The sequence below is a fragment of the Saprolegnia parasitica genome (assembly GCF_000151545.1).
Source record: "Saprolegnia parasitica CBS 223.65 unplaced genomic scaffold supercont2.6, whole genome shotgun sequence".
Classification (NCBI taxonomy): Eukaryota; Oomycota; class Saprolegniomycetes; order Saprolegniales; family Saprolegniaceae; genus Saprolegnia; species Saprolegnia parasitica.
Genome location: NW_012156400.1, coordinates 922,444 through 934,998, shown reverse-complemented (window position 1 = coordinate 934,998; position 12,555 = coordinate 922,444). Strand labels below are relative to the sequence as shown.

Below are 12,555 nucleotides of genomic sequence, written 5' to 3'. Positions count from 1 at the left end.
GGTGATGAAACAAGACGCAGGTGTATTACGGCAAATGTAGAACTTAGTGGTTGAGCGTCTGGACAAACTCGTAAAAGGCAAACTCGGGGCAGTTGAGGCCGCACGAGTAGACGAAGCGGCTCGCGAGCTGCGACGCGAAGAGCGCGCGGAGGTACGACTCGGGGAGGCGCTTGAGGAGCTCGTCGTACGAGATCTTGGCCTGGAGCGTCTTGGGGAAGCCGTCCTTGAGGATCACGTCACGCAGCGCCTTTTGCTCGTACAGCGACGAGTCCTGGATCGTGACGCTGAGGTCCGTGATGCGCTCCGAGAGCAAGTTGGTCAAGATCGCGTACGGCGTCGGCGTGCGCTGGTGCTCGCGCCAGAGGCACTCGAACTCCTTCGTCGCGTTGTTGTCGATGCGCGTCTGCACCTCCGCGACATACGCCTGGTAGAACGCGGGCTTGGGCTTGCCGGCCGTGACCGCCATGTGCTCGCCAAACTCGGCGTCCGTCATCGAGAGAGCAGCCATGACCTCGAGCGACGACGAGGTGACGCCGCCCTTGTTGGCCGACGCATCCTTAAAGAGGACAACGCCGGCCTTCTCGAGGACGAGGCGCGCGTCCTGCGTGAAGAAGAGGTTGGCGCCCTCCACAATGTACTTAAAGCGAAGCGTCTTGCCGTCGGCCTGGTACATAAAGTTGGTCACGTTGCTGAGGTTGACGGCCGCCGGGCGACCGCCGCACGGCACGAAAAAGTCGGCCGTGACGTCCGAACGGTTGTGGAAGTTGTTGCGGAACTGCGTGCCGTTCTCGACGACCTCGCCCGACGGGAGCTTGACGTCGTTCTGCGAGATGAGGACGAGGTACCCGTCCTTGGAGAGGAGCGACTTGTTGAAGCCCTCGACCGGCGACCGGGCCTTGGCGAGGCGCACCAGCTCGGCGCGGTTGATGCCGTTGGGGTCGTAGAGCACGCCCGAGCCGTCGACGACCGCGATAGTGTCCTCGCCCTCGCTCATCAGAATCTCGTTCGAGCCGAGATCGCCGTCCGGGCCACCGGTCTGCACCTTGGTGAGGCGCTTTGCACCGGCCGCCTTGAGGTTGAGCTTGGACTGGATGCCCGTGACAAACTGGCGCACCGAGTGCGTCGTCATGCCATACTCGTCGTGGGGAATACCACCGCGCGACGGCGACTTGCCCGTCGTGATGGCCTTCCAGTACGAGTAGCCGCGCGACTTGGCGTACGACGACGCCCAGTCCATGAGGTGGGCCGTGCCCTCATCGGGGCCGAGGAAGAGGATGTCTTCCTGGGCGCGCACGATGCCGTCGTTCTCCGGGAGCATGATGTCGAGAAGCGCGTCAATGTACTTCTTGAACGCGAGGTCGGCCTTGTCCTGGTGCGCGAGGTTGAGGAGCACGACGCCCTTCGAGCCGCCTTCCGGGATGTCCTTGTTCTTGCGCTGCTGCGTCGACGCGAGGCCGTAACCCTCGTCAAAGCACGACGAGACGTTGTTCAGGTACACCTGCGCGTGCGACGAGCGGATCATGCGGATACCGCCGCGGGCAATGTCGAGGAAGCGGGTGTGGAAGCCGCGGAACTCGGAGCCGATGACGAAGATGACCGCGAACGGCTTCTCCCGGTACTCGGTCGACGGGAGGAACTCGCCGTCGAGGCGGAACGCGAGCGCCGACTTTTGCTTGCGGAAAAAGTTGGTGTGCTGGACGTGGTGGTTGAAGGCGACGAACTGCGAGAAGACCGTGAGCGCCTGCTCGGACGAGACGGCCTTGCGCAGCACCGAGAGCGTGTCGGCGCGCTTGCGGTCGCGGTTCTTGCTCGCGGGCGAGTGGAGCGCCTCGAACTCTTCGTACAAGGTCTTGACAAGCGCGGGCGACGCGAGAATGTGGTCGAGGATCTGCGCTTCCGTGAACGTGTTCTGCTTCATCGCCGAGCGGAGCTGCTCGAGGCGCGCGAACGCGACCGAGTCGCGGTCACGGAGCGAGTCCGAGACGACCGAGTACGCCTCCGGGAGACGCTGGAGGAAGTGGAACGTAAACTTCCACGCCGCGTACGCGTACGAGATCTGCTGCGGCGTCAAGAGGTGGTCGCGGAGCATCGGCGAGAGCGACGTGCGCGGGAGCACGTAGTGGAGCGACGCATCCGACAAGCACGCCGCGACGCGCTCCTCGAAGGTGCCCGTGCCCTTGGCGTTGCACTCGAGCTGCTGGAGGTAGAAGCCGTACACAACGTAGCCGTTCGAGAAGTACTCGGCGTACTTGCGCGACGAGAAGAGACCGTGGCCACGGTAGACATCGGCTAGCGACGAGAAGTAGCTGTGCGTCGAGCCAGCCTTGAAGCAGACGGTAAGGCGCGCCATCTTGGTGTTGTCGGGCTCGAGCCACACTTCGGTGTGGAACGCCGGCGTCATCTGGCTCGCGGCCGTCTTGAGGACTTCCTGGTAGACCTTCTTAAGGTTGGGGCCCGAGCGCTCGAGGAAGCTCTTGTCGGCGATCTTGTTGATGTCCGTCTCGCCTTCGACCGGGTTGGGCACGACAAAGTTGGGCTCCTGGAGGAAGTAGAGGCGCATGTGCGACGGCACGAGCTTGGCGTCAAGGACACCGGCCGAGCGGTAGCACTGGAGGCGGTACTGGCGGATCTTGGCGGCCTCGGTTTGCTCGAGGTGCTGGTAACCCGTCTTGACACCGTCGCCAATGCACTCGGTCGACGAGTTGAGGTACTCCTTCTCGATGAAGCGCTCGAGGTTGGCGACCTCGTTCGAGTTCATCGTGCGCGTCGTGCGCGTCTCGTCGCCCTGCACGTTGGAGCGCGTGGCGAAGAAGGCCGACTTGGCGTTCTCCTGCACGAGCTTGAACTCTTGGTCCTGGCCCGACGTCTTGGTGAGGATCTTGGCCGCGAGGAGCGACTTGATGTGCGACGCGATCACTTCGGGCGAGTGGCCAAGGAAGTAGAACTCGTGGAGGCCGAGCGGGCCGTAGAACCACTCGACCTCGGCCTGGAGCGAGGCCGCGTTGAAGAGCGTGTCCTTGGACAGGATCGCCAGCACTTGGCTCATCTGCGCCTCGACGTCCTTGGAGCGGTAGATGCCATGCTCCATCGAGGTGCTGCGGCGCGTCTGGAGGTCCATGCTGCTGAGGTGCTGGTGGAGGCGGAAGCCAATTCGAAAATGAATCTCAAAACTGTGATCTTATCCTCGCGACGGGAGTACCGTAGGCAGCTCAAAGATCGCGCGTCGGCGAGTTTTCATATAATTTAATTGCCGCGCCCCCTCCGCATACAAACACCAAGTAGAATGCCACGTGACGGGGCACGATTAATATGAAGGCCTCGTTGTAGTCATTCCAAATGCGCCTCCTGATTGGTTGAAATCCTAATTCAAGTCTTCAGCCAATCACACGCTGCCATGTTCCAGGTACATCGCGTTCGATTGGCCCAATATGGTTGAACAACCGCTGGGACTAGGGTTCCTGGAGCTTGTTACGGGGATCAGTCGCACACATACAAATCCCAAGTGTATTTATAAGAGACAAGCCCAGTGTCTTCTGGCGCCTGCTCCGTCACCGCTCGCCCAATGAGCGGGCTCGGTCAAGTGGTTAAAGTGCGTTTAACGCAAAGCCCTGACGTGATCCGGCCATAGGTTAATCGCACGCAACTTGGCCGTCCAGTCCACCCGGACGACACGATGTACGCGGTGCTTTTGCGCATCTCGGCGACTGATCGTTTTCCTGCTAGTACTCTGCTCAATGGGTGCGTGTGGCCCTTCTTGCGTGGCGTGCGGCTAAAGGTGCGTCTGCGTCACCACGTGGTGTAAGGTAGCGTGCGACTAGCCTGTCGAGATTCGAGATACCCGGCGATAGGTGACGCGCCGACGTCACATTTGGTTTCTTGTGCGCGCCAAATCCGGGGTAGACCAATAATGTATTACGCAGACGAGGGGCGCGCCTCTTGATGACGTAGGAAAGGACGACGAGGACGTCCCTCCTGCCACATCTCTGCGTCGCCATTGCACATGCTTGCAATTGCGCAATAAGAATAAGCAACTTCAAGTCGGCACTCACTCGACATCGTATTGCATCGATGCTACTGAAAGAGCTCGGCCGGGTAATACTTGGGCTCGAGGTCTTCGCCCTCGAGGAACCGCAGCGGAAAATAGACAATATGGCCACGCACGCCGCCAAGCTCGGCCTGGCGCTGGACGCTAACGGCCGTGTGGCATCGCATCGCCGTCATCGCAAATGTAAACACTTGGCCGTTCGACTCCTTCTCGCGGTGCGAGGGGCGATGCGAGACGGACCGCGGGCGGGTCTCGTCCGGGAGCGCGACGCAGGTGCTGGCTACACATCCAGACAAAGTCTGCCACCCAACATCCTTCGCGGCTACGACCACGACGCACGTACCGCTGTCGTGCTCATCGGTTCCTCTTCGGGAAGCGTCGCCGGACGCACGTGCTCACCCTACGCGAGCAAGCAGGATGGGACCGCTCTTGCAAAACGACAGTGCATCCTACGTCGTCGAGACGCGCATGAAGCTGCTCGGGCACCTTGCGGAACGTCCCGACGCGCTCTTTCTTGTCGAGGTCCTACGCGCCGTCTTAGCTCGTCGTTCCGTCGTTTCGAGAGTACGTATTTGACGCCCATGTCCGAGAAGCAGCGGACGTCGTCGGCGGGGAGACAGCCAAAGACCGACTTGTAGTGCACCGCATTCTTCATCGCTTGGTCCTGGAACGCAAACCACGTGGCCGCGGGTACCGGGTCGCGATAGCGTTCATAGAGCGAGGTCCCGGGCGACACGCCGAAATGCTCTTCAAAGAGCTTCATGCGGAACGAGTGGCCAAAGCGCCCGACGTTCGCGCCTGTCCGCCAGTTGAAGTTGGGAAACGGCAATGTGACAGGATCGATGATATATACTACTATACCTAGCGTCGCCGACGGCAAGAATTCGGCGTCCTCGATGACGACAGCGATCTCTGAGTCGCGATCGCCGTTCATGCTCCGCTCGTTGATGTTGGCGCTATGTACAGAGGTTGATCTTGCAGCGCAATAATATTGTACACACCTGCCAATGATGCACGCACGGTCGTCGACAATCATGATTTTCGAGTGCACGTAGACTTCTTCTGTCACCGGCGTCCCGTCTTGGATCGCATGCGTGCGCAGACCAAAGAACGCAATGTACTCGAACGGATCGTCAATCTCCTTCTTGAGCCGGCGGTAGATCGAGCCTTCGCCGCGACAAATGCTGCGATACTAGGTCGCCGTGGAAAAGGGTTCACACTGGCGCAAGTCGAATTCTGTACCTGCCAGTGCATGACACCGCGCAAGCTGTACGCTTGCTTGTCTTCGGGCTTCCCTTGGAACGCGGGCAAAAGCGGCATGACGACCATGACGCGGAACGGCTCGTTCGCGGCCGCCGCGCGCAAGATGCGGGCGACGAGGGCGTTCGCGATCCGGTTCTGGCACAGCGTGTCGCCTTCGATGCCCGACACAAAGAACTGGTTCTAGCACCACACATGAGATGGCAGACGAGAGAGCACGCACGTCCACCTCGATGTAAATGAAGCTTGTTGCTGACGTGATGAGGCGGATGTACGCGGTCTGGATGCTCTTCTCGGTGGGGCACCCGCCCGACCAGAGAGAAATACTCCGGACGACCTGGACCGTACAGGGGATGCCAATTTCGTCCACGTGAGGCGACGCGACGTCCATGGACGACTCCTCCTCGAAGACGGACGCGAAGACGGGCGCGACATGAGTACTCTTGTCGGCGTCATTGTCGTCGTCTGCCACGTCAACGAGGCGGCTAAAGCCTCGATTGAGCGCTCGGCGCGGGGGCGCGGGGGACGCGACACTCGGTGGCGGCGGCGGCGCCGTTTGAGGCAAAATGTGCTCAAACTTGTAGCCCTTCACGCGCGTGCTCACCGAAAAGTTCCAGCGCTGGATAAAGTGACGGCCCACGTCCCGGGCGGGGTCGCCGAGCAGTCTACGCCTCAGTCTCACGCGGCGCTGAAGAAGAGAGATCGCCTACTGGCAATGGCAGTCGTGCCACGGCATGCGTGGGTGCGCGTGGCGGTCCATGAGGTCGACGTCCGGCTCGTTCACTTGCACAAAGTCTTTGATGCGCGGGTTGCTGTAGTCCTTGCCTAGATCATTGCGTCGACGTGGCGCTCTCGTGTCCTTTTCTACCAGGAAACGTCGTGCCCTCGTCGTCAAAGAGGGCGTGGCCTGGCGTGTCGTATCTGCCGAAGCAGAGGTCGAGGCCGCCGACGAACGCGATGTGCTGGTCGACGCACACGATCTTCTCGTGGTGCGACCACATGCCCCACTGCTTCATGATAAAGTCCGGGTCGCGCAACACGCGAATGTTGGTGTGGTGGAGACTCCGCAGCGTCTTCTTTGAGTACATGCTGTCGAGCGTCAACGCGACGCTCACTTCCTTGTACATGAGAATGTAAATCTAATACCATCGTCGTCTCCACATAACTCGCAGGAAGGGTCTGTCTACCTGGACGCCTTCGTCGGCTTTGCGCTTGAGCACGAGGTCGAGGCGCGCGTCTGGAAACATATCCGACGGCCGCTTCAAGTACGTGTTGGGGCAGATCCACCACCCCGCGATGAAGATCTCCTTGGTCGCCCGCAAGAGGCCGTCGTAAATGGCCGCGTACGCGTCATGGCCGTCGACATACCTACGCCACCCACGTCATCATTCTCCTAAGACGTCTTCGATCGGAGATGAAAACCATTGCGCGCGCGACGATTTGATCGGCCGAGGGATCGCAAACGACTCGTCGCGGTGGTTCTGGGACCACTCGCTCGCCTCCATCGACCGGCGAATCGCGTTCGCCCACTTGAGCGCGTCGTCGCGGTGACGCGCCTCGACGTGCAAGGCAAACGACGCGTTGGAGATCACGAGTGCCTTGTGCGACCCGACAAAGCGCACGCCGCGCTCGACCTTGAACTTGGCGTCAAAGAGGAGGACTTCCTTGGGCGCCTTGTCCTATAGTATCCCTTTCATAGGATGGGTTGCGAAGATGGTTACCGTACGCGGTTCGAGGCGTAAATCGCGAGGCAGCACGGCTTGAGCGCGACCCACTTCCAGTGCGTCGTCTGGTACGCGACTTTTTTGCAGACGCAGAGGCAGTTGAAGCAGCTATTGTCGCACGCGACCGCGCCGCGGTAGACACGGACGTTTTCTATCGCAACCGAGTTCGAGTGTGTGATGTATGGGATGCATACCTTGGCTGCCCTTGAGCCACGTCTTGACCTTGAGCCAGCCCTCGCGCTGCGACGTGACGCGGCCGTCGGCGTCAAAGGTGCCCGCGCTGATCTGGAAGAGCGAGAGCACGTACGCCGACGCGCGCACTTTTGGGATCGCGAACGCAGTGTTAAGATAGGCTTCGACGAGCCGCAGCATCTCGTCGCTTGTCGAGCGCTCGTGCGTCGCAAAGAAAAATACCGGAGCTGCGGCATGTCCAAGATGCCCGAGTTGGCTTTGGCCGGCGACGCAGGGCGCGGCGACGTCGGCGGCGGCGACTCCGCGACGTGGGCCATCGCGCTCATGAGGCCGTGGCTCTTGATGTAGAACCAAATGCGGTAAATGTTGCTCTTGGAGATCGACGTCTCCCAGGTCGTGTCCTTGTAGACCAACTAGAATCGCACATATCAGATCGCACGAGATCGCTCGAGACCGAGAGAGATGGAGGACCTGCACGTCGAACTCGATCGTCTTGACGGGCCAATCGTCCTCGACGCGCGCGCTCTTGATCGTGATACTGGGCGCGCTCTTGAAGACGTCGAGCGTCGGGTCCCACTCGCGGGCCGCGGGTGCCGACCCGAAGCACCACCATGGGCGCGACGCCCGCGCGGGCTTGGCCTCGTGGCCGCTGGGGTGCTGGGCCTCGTGGCACGTCACCGCCGCGTCGTCCATGGACGACATGAGTGGTCGTTATGCCAACTGCAATCTGCGTTACACCTGCGAAGCGTCGCACGACGATGGGCCACGACCTCTCCAAGCAGGCGAATCGGCTCTCGATCGCCGCCGTCTCCCACATCACGCAGTGTATTACGTCCTGTCTCTCCACGTCGCTGACTGTGTTTCTTAGTCGACCGCGACGACCTCCTCGAGCTCCGCACGTGCTTTGAAAATGCAGTTTTGGCCAAGAGCCCCAAGTCGAAGAAGCCGATTCCGCTCTCGGCGTACGCGGCCGCCAAGGACCGCGTCGAGCCGAATTTGACGCGCGCCGACTTTAACGCGGGCCTCGACCACGTGAACTTCTTTGTACTACGGCACGCCATACGCTGCGCGCTGACGTGGAGCTAGGAGTCGGACCGCGCGATCCTCGACCGCCTCTTTACGATGCTCGACAAGACGGGCGACGACGTGATCCACTACCAAGAGTTCCTCGTCGGCGTTGCGCCGCTCGTCAAAGGTGCCACCGCTCTATCTGCAAAAAACGCGTTGAACGCATCCATGGCGTAGGCAACCTCTTGTCCAAGATTGCGCGTAAACTCTTGAGATGCAATGGAGGTGGATGCAAGCCGTGTGCGATGTAGTGGCATTCGAAATGTACGACGAAGACAGCACCGGGTAAACGATGATTCTGACTGGACGTTCTACCTTCTTGACTCGATGGCGGTAGAGAGATCAACGCCAAGGGCTTTCGGTTCCTTCTGACGACAATTTCGACGGTCGGGTCCTACTTTGGCGACCCCGTCCTCTCCAAGAAGGACGTTATTGTGCTCACCAACGACATCTTTGACAACTACGACACGATCGAGTATACGAGTATATACGAACGAGCGCATGGCTCTTCGTGAAATGCTAAAGAGTCTGCTAGAGAACATCCCGCGCATCGCCCAACACGCCATCATCGAGGCGTACGTCGCCCAAGAAGGCGCCTTGTAAGCATTTTCAAATGCATGGTGTATTATGATCGCGCCCCGAGCTGTCTTTGAGCGACGCCGACTGGAGGTGGGCACTCAGCACGCGCTGCTTCTTCTTGAGCAGCTCGATGCGATTGGGGACGAGGCGCGCCGATGTACAGCCCAGCTCTAAGCCGACGACAAGGCCAGTACGCGGCACGGACGGCGGTGTGCGCTGGCGACGAGGCAGCACCGGGAGGCTACTCACATTGCGGAGGCGCTGTCCCTACCATAGACACATAGCGCCAGATGAAAGATTGAAGATTGATACAATACCCGTTCTATGGCAGGGACCTGAAGCGTCTGACGGCTCGGCGACGACTGGAGCGGCATCCGGTGGGGCTCAATGCGGGGCTAGGACCATGCATGGCACCTCGCAGGTGTTAGGATATATGGTAATGTACGTGAAGGCGTTGCGGGCTCTCGGTCAAAATCGGCTGCAGTTGCCGCCGTTGAAACTCATGTCGGAGCTCGCTGATGTCGTCCATGCACCGACGCGGCGTCGACACCTCGTCGTCGTCGAGTAGTGCTTCGTCCGTTGCGTCAAAATGGCTCACGTCAATGACGCGGTCGTCGTCACCGTGCGGATCGTGCAACCACCGGTTCTTGGAGACGGCGAGGCGACCACCAATCACGGCAAACTCGAGGTGCTCCATGTCGGGCGACTCGCGCTTCTCCAGGGGCCACTCGGTGTCGTGGCGCTGCGTCACCGAGACACCAGTGTACTCGGTTCCGTACTTGACGGGGCTCGTCCTCGGCAGCAGGTGGAAGCCTTGCGGCTCCAGCACGTACGCCGAGAGAGACCGCCTACGCCATAATGCGAGAGAAGAAGACGGGACATCGCGCACCGGTGGCTGTCCTCATCCAAGCACTCGTGCTGCGGCTTGTCGATGACGACCGGACTACTGCTGGAGGCCATTAACGACCGGTGAACTGCATGTGCCGTCGCTTTGGATGGATCCACGGGCTTGCCCGCGAGCCCTCGCGCCATCGTCCGAGCATCGTCGAGGCATTCGTGCGAGCGAATGCCAAGATTGCTTGATGGTAGTGCGTGATGTTGCTGGTTGCTACTGCTTGCTTGGAGTTTCTTGCGCTGGTCACTTGGATGCGCCTTGTTGCTCCGCTTATCGTCGCCCGTCACCAGCTGCAGAAGGTCGTCCCCCGCACCCACTGTTGCGCTCGGAGCTGATGCGAATGCGCTTGTCGTCGATGCGGCGGCGGCGGTCACCGAGATCTTGGAGGCACTCCCCATCGTGCGAACCGACTCTCCGGACGCGTCAAATCGGGCGCTGGTCGCGTGGTGGTCGTGACTGGCGTGCAGCGATGCGCCCGTCGGCTCAGACGACGACACAGCGTGCGCGTACGAGCCGGAAGCGAAGACGTCGCCTCGGGTGGCAGTCGGAAACGTTGCATGCACTGTAGCAGCGGCATGGCCACTGGGTGCTGCATTCGACCCATGCGTCGCTGCGCCTCCGTGGGGATGAAGCAATGCAGCTGTCGCGTTCGCGTGGCAACCAACGGAACTGGCCCCAAAAGGTGCGCTGCCGCCAATCGCGTGTTCGTTGTTGGCAGCACCATTGGCGTGTTGGTCGTGGTGGGGCGAGAGATCGTGGTGCGTGCTCGCCGCGTCGTTCATGTCGGACGCAAGAAACGGAGCAACGACGTTGGGGTTGCCGCTACATGCGGGGCTCGGCGTCGCCGCCGCGGTCGAAGCGAGGCCGTGGGCACGCGGTGGCGCATCGTGTGCCATGCGCTTCGACACATCGTCGCCGTTCAAGCCCATTTCTTGGCTGTATGCCAGCACATTTCGCTCGACCGACTCGGCTTGTACGTAGGTGCTTGTCGTTTTCGTTGGCGATGCAGCTGGTTTCACATGCGTCGTTGGTCCTCCCCGCTTGGTCGGGGAGATGCGCTTTGGAGCTGCCTTGCGTGCAACGTCGACCTTGCCAATGGCATGGGCTGTCGACGAAGTCGATGTCTTGGCCGTGGATTGGACTTTGCTCTTGGCGTCGCGCTTGGTGCTGCGCTCGAGCTCCTTGCCTTTGGCGAGCTCTTTCTTGGCGCGGACCTTCTCGAGCTTGGCGCGGTCCGTCGCACTGGCGTTGATAAAGATGATGTCTATGCAGGATCCACGTCGTATGCACCGACGACGACGAATGGCCTACCGTGCACATCCCGCAGGAGGTTGGAGTTGGGGAGGAAGATATTGAGCGCAATGTGCTCGAGGAAGCCAATGTAGTCGTGCACGTCGAGGCTGTCGACCCACACGTCTACACGCCGGCATCTCGGATGATCGCACGCGACGACGTACGCACCGACGAGCTGGAAGAGACTCTCAAAGAAGAGCGCGTAGCCCATCGTGTCTTGGCCCTTGCGGTCGTTGTCCCACTCGCTCTAGAAGACTCTCAGAAAAGGCGGCGATCAAAGCACGTACGGCCACCGAGGCGAGCGATGACGCGCCGTCAAACGCCGCGTCGAGGTACTTGGCAACCGAGACGTAGAACGCCATGTAGCCCTCTTTCCGGAGACACCCGAGCTCGTCGCGGTCAGCGTCAAAGGCCCAAAGCCGGCGCACGACGTCATCAATGCGCCGGTCCTTGCGAAGACTGTAGCGCAGCGCGAGGGCGTCCTGCCCAGCGATGGATCGAATACAGAGACTGGAGTGCCGTACTATGTACCTTGGAGTAGAGCTCCCGGCCGGACGCGCTCAGCATCGCCACGCGACGTCAGGTCGTTGGGACTCAAGGCGCCGCCCGCCTGGAGGAGGAGGATTCGAGACCTTCTTCCATAGAAAGACAAACCTTCTCAAGCGACTCGGTCTGCGCTTGCTGGAACTTGCGCTGCTGCACCTCGTCGAGCTGGGAGATTTTGATCGACGTCGAGAGCTTCGTCCAGAGCGCCGACGCCATCGTGGCGCGAAATACCTCGACGGTTTCGCGGCTAAAAGAGGTTAATGGCGGTAGATATATTACGGTAAAGAAGATTAACCAGCAAGTTATGAACGGAGCTACTAGTATTATATTAAGGGATGCCTAACCGAGGTAGACGCTGGGAGCGCCAGAGTGCAGCCGCCGGGATCGCCGCACAGGCACCGGTGTCAAGAGCTCGCCCTATGGCAGATATGAATATAAATTGTTGGTCGAATGGCGCACCTCGGTCGCGTAGTAGCTGCCGCGGGTGTTCTCGTCGTCGTCGTCCTCCTCCTCGAGGCTGTTAAAGTCGACTTGGTTCATGTTGCGCGTCTAGTTGCGCTGTGTGAGGACACGGAGATGGAATTCGCGTGTACGATGCGATCGAGGCCCGGCGCAGGGCGCAGTCCCGACGGCCGACGCGACGACCCAGGGTGCCGCGGCTTCTTGCGGGGCGTGAACGGATACCCGCCTTGGACTTGCTGCTCGTAGAGTACACTAAGCATCGCCAGCACAAACACGACGAAGCTGAGGCCGCCCGCAATCTGCAAAATGGACCAGCTCTCGAGGAGCCAGCGAGATGGCCGCGGAGACGTTGGCGTCGCCTTCGGGCGCGGCTTGACGGGCCGAGGGGCCGGCGCAGGGGTGGCTTGCGGCAACACGGCGGGGGTCGCGGGCGCCGGCTTCGGTTCGGTCGTTTCGATAGGTGCGGGCCGGAGCTGCACTGTGGGCAGGTC

General features: G+C 60.7%; 5 protein-coding genes across 5 annotated transcripts; 1 reads left to right on the top strand and 4 right to left on the bottom strand.

Annotated features, from left to right (window-relative positions):
- On the bottom strand, nucleotides 1–3,158 carry SPRG_02683 (hypothetical protein). Its single transcript, XM_012341246.1, has one exon. It carries the CDS (start codon nucleotides 3,116–3,118, stop codon nucleotides 44–46), a length of 3,075 nt encoding a protein of 1,024 aa, XP_012196636.1. The 5' UTR covers nucleotides 3,119–3,158; the 3' UTR covers nucleotides 1–43.
- A 913-nt stretch (nucleotides 3,159–4,071) lies between these two features.
- On the bottom strand, nucleotides 4,072–7,932 carry SPRG_02682 (hypothetical protein; the record flags this gene model as incomplete). Its single annotated transcript, XM_012341245.1, has 15 exons — nucleotides 7,693–7,932; nucleotides 7,224–7,634; nucleotides 7,032–7,180; nucleotides 6,728–6,984; nucleotides 6,493–6,673; nucleotides 6,174–6,444; nucleotides 6,016–6,130; nucleotides 5,535–5,970; nucleotides 5,288–5,488; nucleotides 5,047–5,237; nucleotides 4,907–5,001; nucleotides 4,614–4,843; nucleotides 4,499–4,570; nucleotides 4,385–4,445; nucleotides 4,072–4,325 (listed from the first exon to the last, which is right to left on the bottom strand). The coding sequence occupies exons 1-15, from the start codon at nucleotides 7,832–7,834 to the stop codon at nucleotides 4,072–4,074; spliced, it is 3,066 nt and encodes a 1,021-aa protein (XP_012196635.1). The 5' UTR covers nucleotides 7,835–7,932.
- Nucleotides 7,933–7,979: 47 nt separating this feature from the next.
- Nucleotides 7,980–8,824, top strand: SPRG_02681 (hypothetical protein; the record flags this gene model as incomplete). The annotated part of the gene is made up of 7 exons (XM_012341244.1): nucleotides 7,980–8,046; nucleotides 8,090–8,253; nucleotides 8,308–8,416; nucleotides 8,467–8,490; nucleotides 8,541–8,574; nucleotides 8,627–8,764; nucleotides 8,815–8,824. The coding sequence occupies 7 exons, from the start codon at nucleotides 7,980–7,982 to the stop codon at nucleotides 8,822–8,824; spliced, it is 546 nt and encodes a 181-aa protein (XP_012196634.1).
- Nucleotides 8,825–8,898: 74 nt separating this feature from the next.
- On the bottom strand, nucleotides 8,899–11,512 carry SPRG_02680 (hypothetical protein; the record flags this gene model as incomplete). Its single annotated transcript, XM_012341243.1, has 7 exons — nucleotides 11,344–11,512; nucleotides 11,225–11,303; nucleotides 11,075–11,179; nucleotides 9,758–11,027; nucleotides 9,314–9,716; nucleotides 9,186–9,263; nucleotides 8,899–9,135 (listed from the first exon to the last, which is right to left on the bottom strand). Exons 1-7 carry the CDS (start codon nucleotides 11,416–11,418, stop codon nucleotides 8,899–8,901), a joined length of 2,247 nt encoding a protein of 748 aa, XP_012196633.1. The 5' UTR covers nucleotides 11,419–11,512.
- Nucleotides 11,513–11,941: 429 nt separating this feature from the next.
- SPRG_02679 (hypothetical protein) lies at nucleotides 11,942–12,479 on the bottom strand (the record flags this gene model as incomplete). The annotated part of the gene is made up of 3 exons (XM_012341242.1): nucleotides 12,196–12,479; nucleotides 12,062–12,151; nucleotides 11,942–12,019 (listed from the first exon to the last, which is right to left on the bottom strand). Exons 1-3 carry the CDS (start codon nucleotides 12,322–12,324, stop codon nucleotides 11,942–11,944), a joined length of 297 nt encoding a protein of 98 aa, XP_012196632.1. The 5' UTR covers nucleotides 12,325–12,479.
- Between the last annotated feature and the right edge of the window lie 76 nt (nucleotides 12,480–12,555).

Bases quoted from the DNA above. Each gene is read 5' to 3' on its own strand.
- SPRG_02683 (XM_012341246.1), bottom strand. From the start codon at position 3,118: ATGGACCTCCAGACGCGCCGCAGCACCTCGATGGAGCATGGCATCTAC.